Here is a 23,683-nt window from a genome sequence, read left to right on the forward strand (position 1 = left end):
GAAAAAAGCTGACCATCCAGGAACCACCATAGATAAGTTTGTGATAAAAACCAGCAGATTAGAAAAAGAGCTAGTTGATGAAAAAATCGCCCCGTTTATGCGACTGACTCTTCTTTTTGTCTGAGTAAAAACCCACACTCCATTAATATGGTTCAGTCACTGAGACCAGGATACATTCCACCCAGCAGAGCAGATGTTGCAGGGAAACTGCTGGATAAAGTGTATGACAGAGAAATGGAGCAATGTGCAACAGCCCTAGAGGGTAAAATTGTTAACCTAAGTCTTGATGAGTAGAGTAATGTCCAAAATGATCCTGTTGTATGTGCTTGTATAACTACAGAAGAAGGGAATGTCTTCCTTGCAGAAAAAAATGATATTATCAGGAAATGCACACACAGAAGAATACTTACAAGAAATGGCAGCAAAACTAACACTGGAACAAAAATTCAAATGTCTGATACGCAGTTTGTTCACAGACAATGCTGGAAATGTATCTGAGATGAGAAGAAATTTAGAAAAGCAGGAAGGGAATACAAAGCTAATAACATGGTTGCAGTGTTCATTCGCTGCACCTCTTAGCCAAAGACTTCAGTGTTCCAGAAATAAAGACTAATGTTGAAATTGCTAAATACTTCTGTAACAATCATTTTGCAGCAGCAGCTCTGAAAAGAATGTGTGGAACCAAGCTCATGCTCCCACAGGATGTTAGATGGAACTCTATAGTGGACCATTTTGAGTAGAATGTCAAGAACTGGCCTGTTCTGATGACAGCTTGTGAACAAAGTTGAGAGAAAATAGATGGCATTGGCAAAATCCCCAACATTGGGCTTAAGAGAAATGTTGAACATATGCTGAGTATCCTGAAATCCATTTCTGAAACTTTAAACAAAATACAGAAAAATAGCTGTTTTATTGCTGATGCTGTTGAAATTTGGAAGGAACTTGAGTAAGCACTTAAAAACAGAACTACACACTGACAGAATTAAATTACAAGCACTAAAAAAACAAATGGGACAAGCATTGTGTCCAGCTCATTTCCTCACAAATATTGTCAATATCCAGTACCAGGGTCAAACCTTAAGTGCTGAGGAAGAGGATGTCAGATCTAGCGATCATCTATCTGTAATGCCAACTTTAATAAACTTCAGAGCTAAGGAGAAACCGTTCAAGAAATATATGTTTGCTGATGATGTTTTAAAGAGAGTCACACCAGTGACCTGGTGGAAGTAACTTGGATTTAGAGACTGTTGAAGTAAAGATTTCACTTTTAACAGCATGAGCTTCTTCTGCTGGCATAGAAAGAATATTCTCTTCCTTTAGATTCAGTCATTCTAAACTGAGAAATGGTTTGGGACCTGATAAAGCAGGAAAGCTTTTCTTTTCCAGATTATGAACAAACAAGAATATGAAGTTGAATGAGCTACAGAGGACAGTATTTTAAGTTTTTCATATGCGGGCTGGGCTGATGGTCTGTTTTTTTTAAGTATTTTATTTAACCACATCAGTTAGCAAACATGGATGTTTAAGCAAATACAAGGATACATATGCTGTAATGTTATTGTTTTAGTTAAATAAACTATTAAAATTGTTATTGGTAATGATTATTTTTCTCCTTCCAGTAAAGCACAGCAGAAAAGTTGTCCAAATATGAAAGATTAACCTATTAAACTGGAGATAGTTCACCTTGCAATAATTTCATTAGAATCATAGAATGTTAGAGTTGGAAGGGGATCCTGCAGGTCATCTAGTCCAACTCCCTGCACTCTGCAGGAGCACAGCTGAAAGATAGCCCTACAATATACCCGAAAGATGGTCGTCCAGCCTCCACTTGAAAACGTCCAGCGAAGGAGTATCCACCACGTTCCGAGGCAGTCTGTTCCACTGCTCAACCACTCTTACCGTTAGGAAGTTTCTCCTGATATTTAGCCGGTAACGACTCCCTTGTAATTTCCACCCATTAGATCTAGTCTTGCAATCCGGAGCAAGAGAGAATAGATCCACTCCATCTTCTACATGACAGCCCTTCAAATACTTGAAGACTGCAATCATGTCCCCTCTAAGCCTTCTCTTTCCCAGCTAAACATACACAACTCTTTCAGCCGTTCCTCATAAGACTTAACCCTCTCACCATCCTGGTTCCCCTCTTCTGGACACACTCAAGCTTGTCAACATCCTTCTTAAAATGTGGTGCCCAAAACTGGACACAGTACTCCAGGTGAGGCCTGACCATAGCAGAATAGAGCGAAACTACCACCCTATTCTGCTATGGTCATTATTATCTATCTATGCTGTGTTTCTAATAGTATAACGAAATCAGTTTTTATATAACTGTAAAACTCAACTGAAAAGTTGTTATTCGAAAAATGAAACCTTCATCTGGTTGTAAATATTAAGATTTTACTAGCAAGAATGAGTCTTTACGTAGAAAACCATGATTTAAATCCACCCTGACTGCAAGCTAGGATTGTAGGGCCAGACAGCCCAGTGATGCAAACAGTGGGCCTTATTAGGTCAGACACTGCATCATCCCCCAAGCTGGAAGCAGTGCAGGAGGAGACAGTTGGTGAGCTGACACATGCTGGCCATGGCTGATTTGGGTCTTGGCCAAGCCATCCTGAGGCTCAGGCAGAGTTGCTGGGGTTTGGCTGTGCTTGCTCCTAGCCACCAGTGGCTCTCTAAGGGCGGTGGCCCAATTTCCCTGTTTGGCCAGTTCACCCCTGTGTTTCACTGCCCCAGAGAAGCAAACTCTGTTCGTGCATTACAGAAGATGCATGCACATCCTTGCAGGTAAGAAAATGGCAGTGTGCATTCATGGTTTTGAAATGATGAGACCGAATGAAACCACAACCCAGTATCTGGGCAAGTGTGGAGCTTAAATCATGTGCTTTGCTGCTTTTTGTGTGCGGGCTGTAATATAAGAATTACTCTGTGTGCAGAAAGATGTGTGTGCTGTGGCTCTGTGCAAGTTACATTGAATCCATGTACAATGTGCACTTGCCTTTTCTTTGAGCATGAGAGCTTTTCAAATATTACAGCCATACGTACCAGGAACATGTGCTACCCACTGTGTTCCCAAGACACAATGTTGCTGTTGTGTAAAGAGGGCAACATCTCGATTTTCTATAAGCATACAGCCTTGGTATACAGAGTATAAAATTCCCCTTACCAACTGATAACTACTTGTACCTGGATGTATCAGCATCGCAGGCTCCTGGTCCTACTGAAATGTACTCATATGTATGTATGAATGCTTACTGTAGCGTAGGTACCATGCCTGTAGGCTCATACATGCATTTACTGTATACCTGTGTACAAGTCCACTGTGCTTTGTCTCTTCCCCAGCCCTCCTGTCATGATCTGGGCTGTGCAACTAGAGGCCTAGTAGGCCTAGGGAACCTGAGTAGCAGAGGGAGGAGGCCTGGCCTACAACTCCCAGAAGTCCCTGAGAGGTTTTGGCGCCAATTTTAGCCAATCACAGAGAAAGGAGACTTATAATAAAATAGTTGGTACAGAAAAAGAGCTGTTCTTTCTTCCAAGAGGGCAGAGCCAGAAGGAAGGCTGCTGCAGGGAAGAGACCCTCATCCTGAGAGGAAGGGTGAGCAGACTGAGGCCCACTTGAGACAGTGGGCTACGGACAGTAAGTTTAGATGTGTTAGGGCATTTGGTTTCTTTTCACCCCTTACTGATATTGTTCTTGCACCTTGTTTCTTCCCATATTGGGCTGACCTGTAAAAATAAACCTTTTCCTTGTTGTTTACTCTGCCTGGTCCTCATGCTTATTTCGGCCAAACATGGGAGGGTGCTCTGGGCCTTCTCAAGGAATCCTAAAACCAGAGTGGTGGCAGCATCAGGTGACACCCCATCTGAGCTGTGACAACTCCTGTGGCTGTTTGTGGATGAACTATCTTTCAAGGAAATATTGTTCTGTTCTCTCTTCCTCATTGCCCCTATGGGGAATCTCTGTAAAGAGCCAATGTGGTGTAGTGATTAGGATCTGGGAGACCCTGGTTAACCCCCCCCCTCCCCTGGATGACCTTGGACCAGTTATTCTGTACTGTTCTCAGCCTCCTCAGGTAGAGTGGAGAACATGTATGCTTCTCTGAGTTCCTTGTAGGAAGTCCATAATTTAAATAGATAACAGCATGCAATGATGATCTGGAATCCCAGAAAAGTATGAAAATCACTCTCCTACTTCTGGTATAAAGCATCAGTTACCCAGGTCTAAAACTGCTTTCATTTTGAATTGCAGACATGTTGCTTGTATTATATTTATTCCAGCTGGAATCAGCCTCTGCCAGTTACTTAAATATTTATTTTTTCTTTCCCAGTAATGACAATTTTTTTAAAAAGAGGGATTGAAGTGCAGTCAGGATTGGAGTTCTACTGATAGAGGCATGCTTAATTGCTATGTCATTTGTGTGAGCACAGAATTCAATGGACTTGACATCTTGGGTTTCATGTAGTAGTTTTTAAAGTTACCTTTTAGACTGTGACGATAGGCTTGAAAATAGTGAAGTCTGGTGATATGTAAGCTTATACATGTGTCTTTACAAGTCTTGGGATGCAAGCAACATACATTATATTCCCACACCCCATTTTTAGTAGAAGCAGAATACGTTATGCAAAATAAGCTGGTTTGTTTTACATTATTAATGGGTGTTTCAAAATGTCACTTTCCTTTTTATTTCTCAAACAGATTTTTTATTACTGGCACTATCATAATCATCTGTAGATTTCTGCTAGTGAAATGGATACAGTGCTTTTGGCAAAAGCATTCTGAGAATAACTTCCTTGCTATCAACAATATTCTCTTTATTAATCTTCAGGTTCTATACCTTTTCCCATTCTGGCGCCTGTATTTACTGTTGCTAATATGAGTAACATTTATTTTTCCTTTAAAAATGTGGGATCTGATTTCTTCTTCATAGCCTCTGAAGAATTGAGCTCTCGATTAATGAATAAATGTTGCTAATCTTCGAGATCCTAAAGGATTTTCTTTTTTTCTTTTGCTTCTAATTCCTGTTGTCCTTGGAAGAAAAGGAATAATCTAAGTTTATCGTCAGTACAAAACAAGAGTTGAAGGGATACAATTGTGATTGTGTACAGATCCAGCTTCTATTACACCACACAGACATCATTATTGTATGATGGAATACCTATCACCCCCCCACCCACCTATTACCCCCTGCTTCTGTATTTTTTATGTTTGTGTGTCACTTCTATAGTTATTTCCAGCAACAGTAAGGATTCTAATTTGTACTGGTCATTGTAATACAAATTAGAATCTTCCCTCCATCTGTATGAAAGGAGTGAAATGGCATGCAATTGTAAATTAGTCTGGCATAACTGCTGCCCCTGTTTCCCTATTCACAACCCATAGTGTAAATTATATCCTGGTTTAGCATGAGAGCTTGTGTTGGAAATGTAGAAAAGTTATTCTTTCTCTCAGGATTGTCAATTCATCCATATATTTAGAGGGCTAACCGTTTGCTAAATGATCTTGAGGATACCACCATAGAGTTGAAAACTTTTCTTTTGCAGTTCTTCACCCTCTTTTACATCCTGATTGTGACTGGGCTATGAAGTCATGGTTGAAATATGTCAGTACGTTAATAAATGAACTTGAGTGAGTGTAGTTGATGTATAGGTGTGTACTTTTTGAACCACAGTGCATTGTGCAGTAAATGCAAAGTTTGTACAGTCTGTACATTATTTGTTTACCTTGTATATTATGGTTTTCAAGACTCGTGCAACAATGAAATAAACAGTAACTCCTCTATATAAACCTTAATGTATAACATAGGACAACTGCCCATATTTTAAAAGTCTGCCCCCTTGTGGCACTTAATACTTTGAAAACAGTGCTGTAAAATATAGCTAGATAAAATGCAGTTGCTTATTTTCTGTCTAATTTTGATTGACTGTCTTACCTACTTACATCGGTTTATGGTGTGGAACTAGAGCAAAGTAAACATTGTGAATGCTTTATAGGAGCTAATGCAGCCTAAAGTTGGTTTATTTTCTAAAAATAAGAAAAGCATTTACCTTGCAAAAGAAAAAAAGAATACTGACTAAATGCTGCAAATGGTAGCCTGTATGCCAGAGTTTCCTAAGTTTTCAACGTGTATCCCACCACATTAACTTGAAAACAAGGTATATTTAAAACCCTTAGAAATGGTATGGCTTTTGCAGGTACATGTGTTCTAATGTGTGAAGAAGTCTTTCAGTGATAAGATTAATTTGGGGATGGGAAGGCAAGGTGATACTAGTCTCTTGTGTTAAAGGAGGAGGGATAAGGGCAAAAAATTATATGTGCTTCTAGGACACTTAAGTAGGGTATATAAGGTAACAGTTTTATATAACTGGTAGGTTAGCGCTAAAACTGGATACGTACAGTGGATAGCAAAAGTTGCACCACTGTCATTTCCCTCCTCTTTTTTTAAACAGCAGTCAGGATTTTGTCCTTGGTTATTTCAGTGCTTGACTACTGTAATAAAAGTAGAAAGATGGGCATACACAGAAAATGTTAAAATATGGGTCCCATGTTTCAGCTAAAGTTGAATGTCAGGTGCTTGGTCTTTCAGTTACAGAAACTAAAGATTATTTCATTTGTGGTTCCCCCCCCCCCCCGTTTTTCTGTACTGTCATGTGGAAAAGCAGGTGAATGTTTCTGTTGCTAGGAATATGAGCCTCAAGAAGGCAATTACTGTATTGTAGGAAGTTTATACTGAGAGTAGGGTTGCCAGCTCTGGGTTGGGATGTTGCTGGTGGAGCCTGGGGGAGGGTGGGGTTTGGGGAGTGGAAGGACCTCATCAGGATACAATGCCACAGAGTCCACCCTCCGAAGCAGCCATTTTCTCCAGGGGAACTGATCTCTGTTGTCTGGAAATCAGTTGTAATAGCAGGAAATCTCCAGGCCCCACCTGGAGGTTGGCAACCATAGCTGGAAGTGACTCCACATCGTTACCTGAGGGCTTTATAGCGACTGTATTTCCCACTGCCAAGAAGGAGCCTAATTGACTAATGGGACACTCTTAAAAAATAGCTCCTTTGTGTCTTTTGCGCTGAGAATATCAATAAAAAATTCGTTGTTATTTCAGCAGAAACATCTGCATTCATCAGCTGTCTTTAGTTTACAACTATCTGTTTTAATATAGCTTAAAGATGAAACTTCTAATAAGACATTATTGACAAACTCCAGCTCTGAGATATTTACTGTCACTCTTGTTTAACAAAATGCCTCTGGCTTCTGCACATAATGAAATCATTAAATGTTGTTTCTATTTTAACTGAGGCTGTTCTATCATAAGTCTGCCATTTGGGATTTATTTAAGAGCAATTTGTATTTTTCTATTTAGGGCTACAGCATTCAAGAAAAAATTGACTTTGAAATGCGAATGCGAGAAGGAATTTGTAAACTGCTTGCTGTGACCACGCAGAAAGACCAGACGTTGCATGCAGTTAAAAACCTGATGGTTTGCAATGCTCGCATCCTGGCCTACAAGACGGAACTACAGAGGTAACAAAGAGGGCTGACCGTAAATAGAAATACAGGGCAGTCAGTAACAATTTGAGTTTTCTTGCACTGAGATGTCAGATTTTTAATATATAATGTAATCTAAGGTTTGTCCCATAATTATTAGTAGTTTTGTGCAGGCTGGGCATTCTGCAGTGCTGCATACAAGCATTTAAGACGTTTGAGCCCTCTTGCGTAGGGATGTGCACCTCCAAAACAAACAAACCAGTGTTTTTCAAATCTAGATATCAGGAGGCCAAAAAATATTGATACTTCTGATTATCCAGTTTCCAAATTCCGGTTTGGTATTTAGATCTCTTTTTTTTTTCAGGATTCCAATATTATTTGGTTCCATTATTTCCTGTGGGGAATCTTTGTGAAGGGGCTGTTATTTGAGGAAATTGCACCAAAATTGCAGTGGCACTGCCAGTGCCTGTCTTTTAAATAGCTTCCAAGTTTCAAGTGAATTGGACCAAGAGGTCCGCTTCTATGGACCCCTGAACTAGATGCCCCCAGCCATACTCCATTGCTTCCTATGAAGGAGTAAATTCCATGCTTTCTACAGGGCAAAGAATAGCCAAAGACACAAGAGCAAGCAAAGCAATTCCTAGCCAAAGGCAGACAGAATCAACAAGCCCAAAGAACCAATGCAGAACCAGGCAATCCCGTTAGAAGCATGGACAATGTGGCAAGCCTAAGGCAGCAAAAGTGAAACCCTAGAATCCAAGCCAATGTCAAACTGGAGAATCACCAAAGTCAACCCAATAGGAATGCTGTTGTAAGCCCAACAAATGTAAAATTAGAGAATCGTAACCAATGTGCAACCCAGGAATCAAAAGCAATGTTAAACCCAAGACTCTACTACCAACCGACTCCAGCAACACAAACCGACTCAGGCAAAGAATAGAGTGTTACAAGACTAACAAAACCAATTTCAAAGGATTATTATTATTATTATTATTATTATTATTATTATTATTATTATTTATTCCATTTATATTCCGCCCTCCAGAATCAAAGCCAAAGCAACAGCAGCCAAGCCCTGGGAAGACACAGACGTGCAGGGTGGTGGTGGTGGAAAACCCAGTTGTGGGAGCCTTAAGAATCCTGGCTTCCAGTTACTGCCAAATATTTCTGGGGGTTTTCCAAACCAATTTTTTTGTATCCCAACAAATCCCAGATACCATCCAGAGACCTGAATATATCCAGAAACTACTGATACGTTATTTTTAGATATGTATTTGGACCCGATATATCTGAATGCACATCCCCTACTGTTGATGCCATGAAAGTACATCACAGAATATTCACAAATGTCTTAACTGTCGACAACTGTGTACTCTTTGTTAATCTTACCATATTTGCACCCCATTTTTCTCCCACATCTGGGACTCAAAGCAGTTTACAAAATAAGCACAGAAATATGATCTAAACAAGAAAAATGAATGAGTTAGGCCAATGGACCCAGGACCATCCCAGAGCCACTGACTTTGGGCCAAGAGCCCTTTGGCTTAAGCCGCTGGCCTTGCTGAAGTTTAAATACTGTAATAAAGGACACTCAATTCCACTCTCACTCATCAGCAGAGACAGTACCACATGTCCTTCCCAGCTGTTGGCAAGCAGATCCACGGAACTGCCACACTTGCGTCAGATTTTTGTTCCATCTAGCTTGGCATTGTCTATTCCGACTGGCAGCATCTCTCCAAAGTCTCAGGCAGTATCTTTCCCAACCCTGGTTACTTCCACTCTTTGAAGTGCAGATGCCAGGAAATGAATGGCATCTTTTGCATGCCAAGCAAATGCTCTATCTGGGATCCTTGTGGAAGAGCTGTGGCTCACAGTGTCTTGCATAGTTCAAGGAGGTGGGTTTAAGGACTGACTGGAAGAGCCTAGTATAGGCAAAGGAATTTGATGTGAATGAGATGGGTGTCATAGGAGTTCACTCAAAGGAAGTGCTGATTGAAAATGGGTTGTAATCCTGTAGCACTTGGCATAAAGACATTTATTGTGGGCTAGAGGCTACTTTTTCAGATGAAGTCTTCCAAGGACATTCATCCCTCTTATACAAGGTGTGTGTAAATGGAAATCCCCAGAAGGCGACATTGCAGGTCACTGTATTATTCCCTCTATAATGTCTGCTCCGTGATCTAAAGGAAATGTTTTCAGGTTAATTCTTCCTTGTTTACATTTGTTGCAATTGTCCAGTCTTGCACACTTGATGAGCCTAAAGGATCTCATAGGGTATGAATGCAAAAATATCCTCTTTTTTAATGCTGTTGAGGCTGAAAAATGCAACGGTCTCATGACAGGGGCAGTATCCTAATAGGGTGATCATGCAAAACCTAGGTATAGTAGTTAAGCCTGGGTTCAAATGTCCGAAATGTTCACTGGCCTACATTTTGTCACAGTCTAACCTACTTGGCTGGATTGTTCTGAGGATAAGATGGAGGAGGAGAGACTCATGTACGTCACCTTGAGCCCCTTGGAGGGTGTAACGATTTCATGTTTATTTGTGTGTGTGTCTTTAAAAGTTTAGTTTACCTTGCTGTGTGAAAGTCTAGTGTGGTTGAAATAGGCAAGTGGTGTGATTGGTGAGTGACAGAGAGGGGGAGGGTTTTTGGAATGGATGCTGTGTGGATGATTTGAATGTCTATCAGGAGTGACTGTTAGAGTTGAGACAGTTAGGCAGACAGTTGAAAAAGTCAGTCAGCAGAGAGGGCTGTGTAAAAGCAGTTGATATGAGTTTGAGTTCTGTTTTCTGTGAGAGAAGCAGAAGAGGAGTTAAGTTCTGTCTCTGAGTGGAAGGAGACATCCCTGTGTGGGAAGAATTTGGTTCTGTGTGTGAAAAGAGTGACATTTAGTTCTCTGTTATAGGAGTTACAATTAAAAGCTGAGAGTCTAGGAAAAAGTACAGTGAAAATTGTTACAAAGTTGCTTGAAACCTCCCTGTCAGAAAAGGAGAAGCTTGTGAGAGACACCAAGCATTTGTTCAAATCATTCCCAGTACTGTTTACATTGTTTATGCGTTTGGTGGGCCAAACCATTGGAAAAGTTGAGCATATCTCTTAGGGTCCCATGTGGAGGATTAATGCAGTTCTTAACCTTGTCTGTAATTTTTTTCACAAAAATGATTAATTGGTGCCATCTGCTGGTCAGTTTAGTTAACTACATAAGCATTTTTTACCGTCAAGTCACAATGGACAACCCCGTAGAGTTTTCACAGCAAGTCATGTTCAGTGATGGTTTGCCATTGCCTGCCTCTGCATCACAACCCTGACCCTGGTATTCCTTGGAGGTCTTCCATCCAAATAGTAACCAGAGCCACCCCTGCTTAGCTTCTGAGATCTGACGAGATCAGGCTAGCCTGAACTACCTAGATCAGGGCTATAGAGCAAGGAAAATGAATACCTGCCATAGGGCCAAAGATTGCCAGCAGATTGCTCAGGGTTTTGGAGTACTGATTTCAGTACTATGATCAATGTTCCCTCTAAGCTGTGGAGTCCTGTGAGCAAAAAATCTATTTTGTGAGCTCCTGGCATTAAAGTTGTGAGCGAGCGACTTGGCTACTGCATCAGTTAGTTTGCTCTGGAGCCCTCCTTCCTGAGCTAAGACAAAAATGTGTGAGCCAGAGGCTAAAAAATTGTGAGCTACCTCACACTCACTCAGCTTAGAGGGAACACTGACTATGATGCATTCCAGCTCAGGTCACTTGCTTGCTCTCGGTAAATGCAGGTATTGCTTGTTTTTAATTTTTTTGTAGAAGAAGGAGTCACAGTATTAACTGCACAGAAGCGGGTTTCTCTGGGTCCTATGCGGCTGGATGAACATCAGTGGTCACTTCTCATCAGTAGTCACTTACCGTAGTCACTTACCGTCAAAGACTGTTTTTTTAAAAAAAAAAAATTTTTTTTAATCATCTTGATTAATTTTAATTTAATGTACATACAGTGTAATATAGTGTATCCATCTACAAGAATGTCATCTAAATGGGAAAAGTTGAAACCTACAAGGTTAGCCACTTCAGATAAAGAGGGTTGGGGGGGGACACATGTTTGGACAGCTAACAGATTTTAAAAGGTAGAACTGCTTGAGCAAATTTCAGTTAATAGGCAGTTTCTTAGTAAAGCGATTCACATATATTACAGATTGCATTTTCAGTGTACATGGCGTTTCATAACATAAGCCCAGTATCCCCAAGAACTTGAAAACAGCCGTTCTCCAGGGAGCTTACATTCTAAACAATTTACAGTAGGGAGACAACAAAAGGCAGGGAAAGAGGCAAGAGTAAAATGTGACGAATACAGGTAAATACGTCCCTGCGTGCTTTGGCCTTTTTTGCAGGTGAAGGTGGAAGGGAAGTGGCGGCTTCAGGGAAGAACTTCATTTTGAGAGGTGATTTGAAGGATGGTGGCACCATGCAGGTCTTCCTAGAGAAGCATAATAATGGTGAAAGAGTAGAGTCATTAAGAGAACAGGAGTCCTTGGATCTGTACAAATGTAATGTGCTTTAGCTGTCAAGACTTCAATTAAGAAGTCCTGAGTACTGTAGCTTTGCATAGCTGCAAAGAATTCTGCTTAAAATGTATAGACACCTCCTAGAATTAAAGTACTACATTTCCTCAGAAGACTGAAGCAGTACAAACTGTTTAAAGTTTTTAAGGTAGTTATGGCAGACAGAAGAAGATTCCACCCTCTTTTCTTCAGGTCAGACCAATCAAATTTGAAAGACTGCATGGAATGGGGGGCGGGGGGGGCGGACTGGAGGCAGTTTTAACAGCCACTGACCACCTGAAAAAAGAGTGATTGGGTTTTGGAGGAAGAACTGTGAAGGGACAGGAGGTAACCTGCATGGTCGAGAGAGTCCAATAGGGATTTCAGAATATTATTTAAACAAGCAGGATTTGGATGCTGTTCCTATAAAAAGCAGTGGAGTGTTAAAGCTTGTCTAGTTCTTGTTTCTAAGACTCTCAAAGTGTGTGTACTTCGTAAGCAATAAGCACAAAGCACCTCCCAGCTCTGGTAACTTGTGTCACCTAATATACTAGAAGGGGAAGGCATTAAATGTCATGCTAACCAAGTTAATAAAAATAAGTGTGCATCCTACTCTTGGCTCTTGCGTTCTCATCAGTACATATTATCCATGACAAACTGTAAGATTCAATGGAAGGGGGTTCCTGATAAGGATCTACTGTGACCTCTGCTTAAGGACTAAGGAAACCTGAGTGTAAAAATAAAAGCAAAAGAAGTCCACTTTTCCTCAAACTCCTAAGGCTGAGGGTGCGGGTGATGAGGTGGTTCATGACCCTCCAGCCTGAGGGACTTGTTCTATGGTAAGAATAAAGGATAATACAAAAAAGTGAAGACCTGGGTCAGGGGTTGCCACAGTAGCTCCGTCTTATGAATCCCCAGTATAATTCTGTAGAGGTGCATCTCTAACAGCAACATGTGTCACTGTTCTCAACTATATGAAAATTGTGGTGGATGAAGAAGAAGACACATTGTGTGTGGGAATTTTGCTCTTAAGTGAAACTTATAATGCTCTTAATTTCTTCAGTTATTTTTGGATTGTGTGTGGGGTCCTGGTTCTTTGCGGTTGCTATGTTGTGACTCAGTCCCTCACAAGCATTGAAACGAAGGGGCCACACTGACAACAGTATCCCCTCCCACCCCCAGTCACTGAGAAATTAAATGCATGACATGGCTGCTGTTTGTATCAATAGTCTTGTGATGACATCATGGTCAGAGTAAATCCCCGTTCTGACTCAGTTTTAAATCCCCGTTCTGACACGGCAGCTCCCTGGGTGATCTTGAGCCAGTCATGCGCTCTCTCGCTCTCTCTCTAGCCTACCTCACAGGGTGGTCATGGGCATCACGTGGACGAGAAGACAATGATAATAAGCTGCTTTGGGTACCCATTGGGGAGAAAAGTGGGGCATAAATATCTTAATAAACATTTAGTAACCCTAGAATCATTTTAGGTTCAGATGGTTTTTGCTGTTTCTATTTATGCATTACTTTCTGTTATGCATGAGGTAGGTTTGTCGCTAAAAGACTATTAGTTGCTAAAAGATGTAGCAACACAACTTAGCAACATATATGACTGTAAGGGGGGGGGGGGAGATAACAAGTAGAGAAACTCTCCCAGGGCACAATCTTTTGGGTTCTCTTTATGCTCATGACACTGGAAAAGTAGAAGGTAATGCAAAAGCACAACTGGGTAGAGGGGTTATTTAACTAAAAATGCTTTTCTAACTGGGCTTGCAAATGAAGCTTGTAAAACATAATTGGATATCCATTAATCTAATCTTTAAGCCATTTTTTTCTTGAATGAAAGAAGAATGCAGCGAAAGTTAATTACTTGATTTAATTAGAATTTTTGGCTTCTTTTGTCAGGTCTTCAGATTTTGCTGCTAAAGGCCGTGAAGCTTGTAAGGGCAAGGTTGCCATATCAGGTATATTTAATTTCCTATATTTTGGAACCTTAAAGAAGGTCAAGATTCTCTCTTGTCCAACAGATTGCAGTACAATGACTTTTTTTATTGAAACACATGTTCCATCTTTATTATTTTACTCTGGAATTCCTAAACACAGGGAACTTCGTTGTCAAATGCATTTGGAACGTTAAAGTCATTTTTAAAAAATCTTGATTGTAAACACATTTTATTGGGTCTTATGAACAATAAGCAGTGTGGTGTAGTGGTTAGAGTGTCAGACTAGGATCTGGGAGACCCAGGTTTGAATCCTCTCTGGGATGGAAGCTTGCTGGGTGACTTTGGGCTAGTTACACACTGTCAGCCTGAACTACCCCATGTGGTGGTTGTGAGGATAAAGCAGAGAAGGGGAGAATATTGTAAAGCCAGTTTGAATACCCATTGGGGAGAAAAGTAGGGAATACGTGAAGTAAATAAATAACAATGTGGTGGTAATAAAATACATGGTGAAGTGATGAAGTACTGAAAATGGAAATAATATTACTGTGATTGAAAATGGAAATAATTTTATTGCAATTATATAATACTAAGTCTCTGGTTAACCACTATTGTAAACAAAATACCCATAAGGAGTCATTATCTAAGTACGTTCCTATAATGGGATAATGGTGATGTGATTTGTGACATGAGTGGCTTTGTCTGTGGAAATATTGTTCCAGACCAGGGTACCCAACCTTTCTGAGCCTGCAAGCACATTTGGCGTTCTGTGGGTGCAGCCACAGAATAGCTGTTGCAGGAGGCTGAGCCAGCACAGAATGTCAGGGAGTAAGGTTATGCATAACTCTGTTAGAAACTCCTCAACATTTCAGGCAGAGGCTGTGTTTAACAGGATGGTTGTTAAAATGAACATACAGTTTTCAAATATTTTCTCGCACATATACACAGCTTACTTTCAAAGTCAGTGAAGATCTGCTCAGGCAGTCAGAAGCCCTCCTGGGGAAAAGTGCCATCTGGCTCTCCCCCTTTCTATAAACACTTAGTGGGCACCATAGCACCCATGCACTCCATGTTGGCAAGCCCTGTTCAGGGCCTTATCATACAAATTGTATGATTCTGCTGCACAACGTATTGGCTTTTAATGTTTTTATTCCATAATGGGAGTATGCACGTAGAACAAAAAGGAGATGTGAATATCTAGTTCAGTTAGTTATTTCCGTGAGGGTATATATAAGGAAATGTACAAGTCTTGCATTCCAAAATCAAAAAGGTGGCAGAGCAGTTTTTAAACTGAATATTGGGGGAAAGCCGACAGGAGATGAAAAGTCTATGGTTCGGGTTGGCTCATCTCAGAGAGATGAGGGGGTACCTGTTGCTTTTCTACAGGGAGGTGGATTGAAATTGTCCACTGAGACCATGGCTAGTGACATGGACTGCCTGACAAGGTCTCGAGATTGCAAGAGGAAGGTGGCAGGCTTAACCAGTATGGGAAATTACAGCTGTTTCTATACAAATGCTCGAAGTGTCCGAGGTAAAATCGGGGAGTTGGAGTGCTTGGTGTCAGAGGGAAAAATAGACATTGTGGGTATTTCAGAAACTTGGTGGGATGAGGAAAATCAGTGGGATACGGTGATTCCCGGTTATATATTATATCGGAAGGATAGGGGGGGAAGGGTTGGAGGTGGGGTGGCTCTGTATGTCAGAGAGGGTATAAAGTCCAGAAAGATCGAGAGGCTAAGAGAATTGGATTCGCTTCTTGAAGTTCTGTGGGTTGAAATAGGGGGGCCAAAAGGAAACTTAACACTGGGAGTTTGTTATCGCCCACCGGATCAAAAGATAGAGGAGGATTATAAAATGATGAATGAATTAAAGATAGCAGCTAGACAAAAACACTGTGTCGTAATAGGTGATTTTAACTACCCACACATTGATTGGGTCAATATGTGTTCTAGTCGAGAGAAAGAGATTGAGTTTCTAGACACTCTAAATGACTGTGCTATGGAGCAGATGGTCATGGAACCTACCAGGGGAGAGGCGATCCTTGATTTGGTCCTAAGTAACACTCAAGACCTGGTGAGAGATGTAAAAGTGATTGCACCGCTTGGGAACAGTGATCATAATGTTGTTGAGTTCAACATTTGTACAAATAGGGAATTGGCCAAAAAGACTCACACAACCACTTTTAACTTTAAAAGGGGTAATTTTTCTGATATGAGGGGACATGTGGGGAGGAAACTGAAGGGAAAAGTAGAAAGGGTCAAAACCATTGGGGAAGCTTGGAAACTGTTTAAAACTACAATTCTAGAAGCTCAAATAAAATATATTCCGCAGGTTAGGAAAGGCACAAACAGGTATAAGAAAAAGCCTACATGGTTAACAAACAAAGTAATGGAAGCTGTAAAAGGTAAAAAGGATTCCTTTAAGCGGTGGAAAGCTAGTCACAGTGAGGCTGATAAAACAGAACACAGGCTATGGCAAATAAAATGCAAGTCTGTGGTCAGGCATGCAAAAAGGGAATATGAGGAGCATATAGCAAAAAATGTAAAGACCAACAATAAAACTTTCTTCAAATACATTAGAAACAGGAAACCAGCCAGGGAGGCAGTGGGGCCCTTGGATGACCAAGGGGTAAAAGGAGTACTGAAGGATGATAGGGAAATGGCTGAGAAGCTAAATGCATTTTTTGCCTCCGTCTTCACTGTGGAAGATGAGAGGTGCTTGCCCACTCCAGAGCCGCTGAGTTCGGGAGGGGTGTTGAAAGACCTGAGTCAGATTGAGGTGACGAGAGAGGAGGTCCTAAAACTGATAAACAACTTAAAAACTGATAAATCACCAGGCCCAGATGGCATACATCCAAGAGTTCTGAAAGAACTCAATTGTGAACTTGTGGATCTCCTGACAAAAATATGTAATCTCTCCTTAAAATCAGCCTCCATTCCTGAGGACTGGAAGGTAGCTAATGTCACTCCCATCTTTAAAAAGGGTTCCAGAGGAGATCCGGGAAATTACAGGCCTGTCAGTCTGACGTCGATACCGGGTAAATTGGTGGAAACCATTATTAAGGAAAGAATTAGTAGGCACATAGATGAACAAAACCTATTGAGGCAGACTCAACATGGGTTCTGTAAGGGAAGATCTTGTCTCACTAACCTGTTAATGTTCTTTGAGGGGGTGAACAAACATGTGGACAAGGGGGATCCAATAGATATTGTTTACCTTGACTTCCAGAAAGCTTTTGATAAAGTTCCTCATCAAAGGCTCCTAAGCAAGCTCAAAAATCATGGGATAAAAGGACAAGTCCTTTTATGGATCAAAAACTGGCTAATTAATAGAAAACAGAGAGTGAGTATAAATGGGCAGTTCTCCCAGTGGAGGGGTGTAAGCAGTGGGGTACCACAGGGATCAGTACTTGGTCCACTGCTTTTTAACTTGTTCATTAATGATTTGGAGTTGGGAGTAAGCAGTGAAGTGGCTAAATTTGCGGATGATACGAAGTTGTTCAGGGTGGTGAAAACCAGTGAGGATTGTGAGGCACTCCAAAGGGATCTGTCAAAGTTGGGCGAGTGGGCGTCAACATGGCAAATGGGGTTCAATGTGGCCAAGTGCAAGGTGATGCACATTGGAGCCAAAAATCCTAACTATAAATACACGTTGATGGGGTCTGAACTGGCAGAGACAGATCAAGAGAGAGATCTTGGAGTTGTAGTAGATAACTCACTGAAAATGTCGAGACAGTGTGTGACTGCAATAAAGAAGGCCAATGCTATGCTGGGGATTATTAGGAAGGGTATTGTAAACAGATCAGCCAATATCATAATGCCGCTATATAAATCAATGGTGCGACCTCATCTGGAATACTGTGTGCAATTCTGGTCACCACACCTTAAAAAGGATATTATAGCTTTGGAAAAAGTGCAGAAAAGAGCAACTCGAATGATAAAAGGGTTGGAACACTTTCCCTATGAGGAACGGTTAAGGCGCTTAGGGCTCTTTAGCTTGGAGAAACGACGACTGAGGGGTGACATGATTGAGGTTTATAAGATTATGCATGGGAAAGAGCAGGTAGAGAAAGAGGTACTTTTCTCCCTTTCTCACAATACAAGAACCCGTGGGCACTCCATGAAATTGCTGAGCGGTCGGGTTAGAACGGATAAAAGGAAGTACTTCTTCACCCAAAGAGTGATTAACACTTGGAATTCACTGCCACAGGAAGTGGTGGCAGCTACAAGCATGGACGGCTTCAAAAGGGAATTAGATAAGCATATGGAGCAGAGGTCCATCAGTGGCTATTAGCCACAAGGTATAGATAGGGACTCTGGGGCAAGTGATGCTCTGTCATCTTGGTGCTTGGGGGGGGGTCAACAGTGGGAGGGCTTCTAATGTCCTGGCCCCACTGGTGGACCTCCTGATGGCACTGGTATTTCTGGCCACTGTGGGATACAGAGTGTTGGACTGGATGGGCCTTTGGCCTGATCCAACATTGGCATCTCTTATGTTCTTATGATGATGGTGCCATATAAATAATAATAACTTGAAGCTTACCTGCCCAAATGGAAAATAAAAATGTCTGTTGCCAGGTTTGATTGGTAAGTCTGATAAGTGATTCTTTGGTGAAACACAGAAGAAAATAACCACTATTTTTAAAACAGTAAACAAATGTATATTCCCATCATTGTCAACGTCTTTCTGTTTAGAGTAAATTGTGCCCTAATCCTGCTGCAGTGTGGATTTTTTTTCTTACATTAACCTGAGTCCAAGAAAAAGGTAACCTATTGCCCAGCTAAACACTAAGACAGGTATGAGGAAGAGTTTGTGGGATTTATTGCTAGTATGAAGATTTTATAATCTGCTTTGCAGGCCAGAGAATGTTTGCTGATGAATTTGATTGTAATCTAATCTCTTATGCCATAAAGCTGGTCTCTTCTGCTTTCCAGTATTTTCAAGTTACTTTTAAAAATACTATATACATTTATTTATTTTAAAGCTAGATTTATCCTGATTTTTTTCTCTTGTGTATTGAGAAATACATGCAATATCATAATGTCTTCTAACATCTATTTGCTGTGGTACTGAACCATTTTGCTTATTTGTTGGCAAGGCAAAAATAGAATATTTTATGCAAGACTCTCCCATGGATTCAGCCTAGTAGATTGGTATTTACCTAAAGGGTAGGGGGAAGTTGCCTGGTATTGTGTCAGACTGCTGGTCCATCTAGCTAAACTGTTGTCTACTCTGAATGGTAGTAGCGCTCCAAGTCTCAGGTAGAGGCTTCTTCAGCTCTTCTGCCTGAAGTCCTTTAACAGAACTTGACACTTCATAACTCACTGTAATGTAATCCTATGTTGTGAGGTTCCTGAGCTGAAATAGTACCATTATCTTCAGGGCTTTTTCAGACTTCAATTCAACCACTCCACCCCCACCTCATGATCTAGCAAATATTTTAGATGTCCATATGTGAGATGGCTCAAGTGGTTAAGACGCTGAACTGCAGGCTGTGGAAGATCAGTAGTTCAGCAGTTCGAGACCCGGGTGCCGCAAGACGGAGTGAGCTCCCATCTCTAGTTCCAGCTCCTGCCAACCTAGCAGTTCGAAAGCAAGAAATTGCAAGTAGATAAATAGGGACCACTTCGGTGGGAAGGTAACAGCGTTTCGTGCGCCTTGGTGTTTAGTCATGCCGGCCACTGACCACGGAAACGTCTTCGGACAGCGCTGGCTCTTCGGCTTTGAAACTGAGATGAGCACCGCAACCCCAGAGTCGGATTCGACTGGCTTTCGAGCAAGGGAACCTTTACCTTTATGTGAGATTCAAAAAAATTTCAGCTGATGCAACTGTAAAATAGTGCCAAAAAAGACTTAAACACAAAACCTATGTAATAGCTTTTATTAGGACCATCCAAAATAACACAACAGTGTACAAGCTTTCAGGTTCCCTAGAACTCTTCGTGAGGGTGAATGTTAAAAGGGAGGCAGGGGAAATGTCTTGGGCTACGATCTGAAGGCCTTGTCATGTAAGTATCTTGTATGACATGCAAATTCAAAATGGTGAGGATGTCAGGCTCTGCCTTTGGTTGACATGGAGGAAGAAGCAAAAGCTGGAGTTTTGTTACTGATGCTGATTGGCTAGGCTGTGTTAAGACTGGCTTACATCTAGACCGGGATTAAGTGGAAAGCAGACTGGAATGTGAGGGTGTCTTCTGACTTAACTTTCCCTTTTTGTTTTAGACCTTAGAATACCGTTGATGTGGAAAGGCTCTGATCACTTCAACAATAAAGATAGTATGTATGTTTTTAAATGGTATTTTAAAACCAAGAATGGGAGCCCCGATGTCTTAAGTAATAGCTATTATCAGGGAAATTCAACTAGCAAGACAGGGGAATTCTTAGGAATGGCTATGCTGAACTTCTGTTTGTGAGTACTTAAGTCTGAGTGTGGGTGGAGAACACATCTCAGGCGGAAAGAGGGAAAGAGTGAAAGGCCCTTGGCTGCACCCTGTGGCCTTCAGTGAGGCAGCCCAACGGATCCATAGCTAGGTCAGAATGTAGTCTATTGCACTCTTTTTTTTCCTGTTCATTTAAATTGTATTTTTGTAAGCTACTTTGGGGAGAAAAGCAAGATAAAAATTCAGCAGAGATCCCTCTCTGTGTGGCATGAAACACTACCACAGTGTTGGCACACAGCTGTTTGAAATAAGAGCTATAGATTTGTAAGCATCTTTTTTTTGTTAAATATATATTTATTTTTTAAAAACATAGTACTCTAGTGCTGGCTTTACAAATAGCAGAGGAAAGAAGGAAAGCGAAGGCAAAGGTGAAAAGGAAAGATTTACCCAACTGAATGCAGATTTCCAGAGAACAACAAGGAGAGATAAGGAGGCTTTCCTGAATGAACAATGCAAAGTAATAGAGGAAAACAATAGAATGGGAAGGACTAGAGAGCTCTTCAAGAAAATTGGAGAAATCAAGGGAACATTCCATGCAAAGCTGGCCATGATGAAGGACAAAAATGGTAGGGACCTAACAGAAGCAGAAGAAATTAGGAAAAGATGGCAAGAATACACAGAAGAACTATACAAGACGGACCTCAATGTCCTGGACAACCCTGACCTCGAGCCAGACATCCTGGAGTGTCAAATGGGCCTTAGAAAGCATTACTAACAACAAAACTAGCGGAGGTGATGGTATCCCAGCTGAGCTATTCAAACTCTTAAAAGATGATGCTGTTAAAATGCTGCACTCAATATGCCAGCAAATTTGTAAAACGCAACAGTGGCCACAGGATTGGAAAAGGTCAGTTTACATTCCAATCCCAAAGAAGGACAATGCCAAGGAATGTTCAAACTATCGCACAATTTCATATGCTAGCAAGGTCATGTTCAAGATCCTACGATCTAGGCTTCAGCAGTACATGGATCTAAAAAGATGCTTCCATTTAAGGCAATAATCTAATTCAAACATTTGGGGAAAATATTGCTAGCAATGCTAATTAGCCTGTTAAACTTGGTAATAAAAGGGTTACAGGAAAAAGGGGGATTATATAACAAATGAAAGATTGTTCTACATTGCAGGGTATATCAAACAAGAAGTTGAAAAATATTTCTCCCCAACATCCCCTTCATCACAATTTTAAAACATTTTCTATAAGATACAATGGTCCTTACTTTGGACATTTTAAATCTCAAATTTTGTTACTAATCTATTTTGTAACATTATTATTAATTTCATCATTACCGCATAATCTTCGACGTGGTCTCTGTGCTTCACACCCATGGGATCTAGTGCGCATGCACTGGATCAATCGGCATTGTAGCAAGCTCTTAACGGATTTTTGCGCCCAGACCTCGGGCATGCGCAGGAACCCCACCACGCATGCCCAGAGGGGGGGGGCACGGACATCCCGCCAGTTCCTTTCTTACTGCCGTGTTGGAAAGACCTTTCTTTCGTCAGTCTGATCGGTTCTTTTTTGGCTATTTGCCTCACGGCTCTTCGGATTTTTTCCTCAGTTTTCTCTATCTTTTTTCTCTCCTTACGTTCTTCTTAAAATTAAAAAAAAAGTTTTTTGTTGAGGGAGAAGTTATTGGCTTACCTCAGTTTCGCCTTCGGGCTCCCCCCCTTTTTTTCTTCTCTGCTTTTCTTCTTTTATGGAGAAGAAGTGGGGCTTTTTTAACCATTGCAAGGGCTGCGCCAGTAAACTTGCACCACCGGACTGCCACCCTCTGTATTTTTTGTTTGGGGGAGTCTCACTGACCTGAGTCTTGTTGGCACTGTGCTAGGTTTTCGAACCAGACAAGAAAAAATCGAGCTGCGCACCTTAAAGTGACGCTACTTGAGTCGGCATTACATCCTCCCTCAGTGATGGAGTCCGAGAGACCATCGACATCGACAGCTCCAGCATCAAGGCCCTCCTCCGACATCGGCCAATCGACGTTGAAGCCACCGGCATTGATGGTGAAATCCTCCACTTCCACGCCGGTGAAGAAGCCCAAGTCAAGTAGGGAGCACAAGTCCGCAAAAAAAAAGGGGGCTCCTCTAAGTCCCTAAAGGTGGCAAAGAAGGGGAAGGTAGCGGTGACTGCACAGGGTGATGCCCCTAAAGTGCCCCCCGCTCCAACGGCAGTATTGGCATCGGAGGCCCATGCTGCTCCGCCGATACTGACCATTCAACTCTTGGACTCTCCTATACAACAACTCGAGCGTCCTTACTCCAATATCGAGACTGTGGAGCTTCTTAGTCGCCCCCTGGACGTAGAACCTTCTCCTTCCCCGTCATTGACATTGATGGTGTCAGAGGCTCCCGACATCAGTACAGGTCGAAATCGACACATCTCTAGCAGCACGCAGCATCACCCTCCATGTCTGCTTGTTGAATCTGTCGATATCGATGAGCGAGTTTATAGGGACCGTTCACAAATGCAGAATACTGCTTTGTCTCTGGGACATACCCGATCCAGAAGTCGATCCCCCCGAGTCTTTATCCCCCCCCATCTCTGTCTCGGGATCAACACCAACTGAGGTATCTCTATGGAGGTTATCCACCATCCATGCCATGGTTGACTCCGGTGGGCTATTCTGACTGGGATCGTTACTCGACCAACTCTGCCCACAGATCAAGGTCGCTGTACAAATCTAGACCTTCAGCATGTCTATCTCGACCTCCAGCCGAGGATCCTTCCCAGCATAAACCGGAACTCTATCATCCTCCCAACCCCCAAGTCGTACCACCAAAGATTTTAACTAGTCAAACGGAAGTTACTCCGGTTCAAATGCCAGATCAGGGCTCCTCTGATTCTGCAGAAGAGGATTCTGATACGGAGGCCTCAGAGGCTCACACCTCCCCTGACCATAAGTCTCTTAACAAAGCTGTCGCAGATGATCTACCTATATCCCCATCCGACAATCTCACTTCCTATGCAGACCTCGTCAAAAGAATGGCCCATTCTCTAGGCCTCTCAGTCGTACAACAACAACCACAGGTTACAGATGCCGTCTTCGATATCATGCAACTGGATACCTCCACTACCATAGCACTGCCCATGTACACGGTCCTTTTACAAGCTTCAAAAGCACCATGGGAGAAGCCTTCATCAGCCCCAGTGTCAACAAGATGCCTGGACTACATGTATAGAGTTCAGGAGACTGGAGCTGAATTTTTATTCTTCCACCCTCAGCCAAACTCGATGGTTGTAACATCCTCGTCCAAGTCCAAACGAACACACTCTGCACTTTCTGACAGGGAAAGTAGA

General features: G+C 41.7%; 1 protein-coding gene across 1 annotated transcript in view; it reads left to right on the forward strand.

Annotated features, from left to right (window-relative positions):
• Positions 1-7,358: 7,358 nt before the first annotated feature.
• RTKN2 (rhotekin 2) overlaps positions 7,359-23,683 on the forward strand; it is a gene marked incomplete at its 5' end in the record, with an annotated part of 51,799 nt that continues 35,474 nt past the window's right edge. Inside the window, 3 exons of the mRNA XM_015410784.1 lie at positions 7,359-7,519; positions 13,910-13,968; positions 20,167-20,220. Coding sequence (XP_015266270.1) covers positions 7,359-7,519; positions 13,910-13,968; positions 20,167-20,220 — 274 coding nt within the window. The remainder of the gene's footprint in view (positions 7,520-13,909; positions 13,969-20,166; positions 20,221-23,683) is intronic.

This window comes from Gekko japonicus, unplaced genomic scaffold (genome assembly GCF_001447785.1).
Source record: "Gekko japonicus isolate JY-2015 unplaced genomic scaffold, Gekko_japonicus_V1.1 scaffold42, whole genome shotgun sequence".
NCBI lineage: Eukaryota > Metazoa > Chordata > Lepidosauria > Squamata > Gekkonidae > Gekko > Gekko japonicus.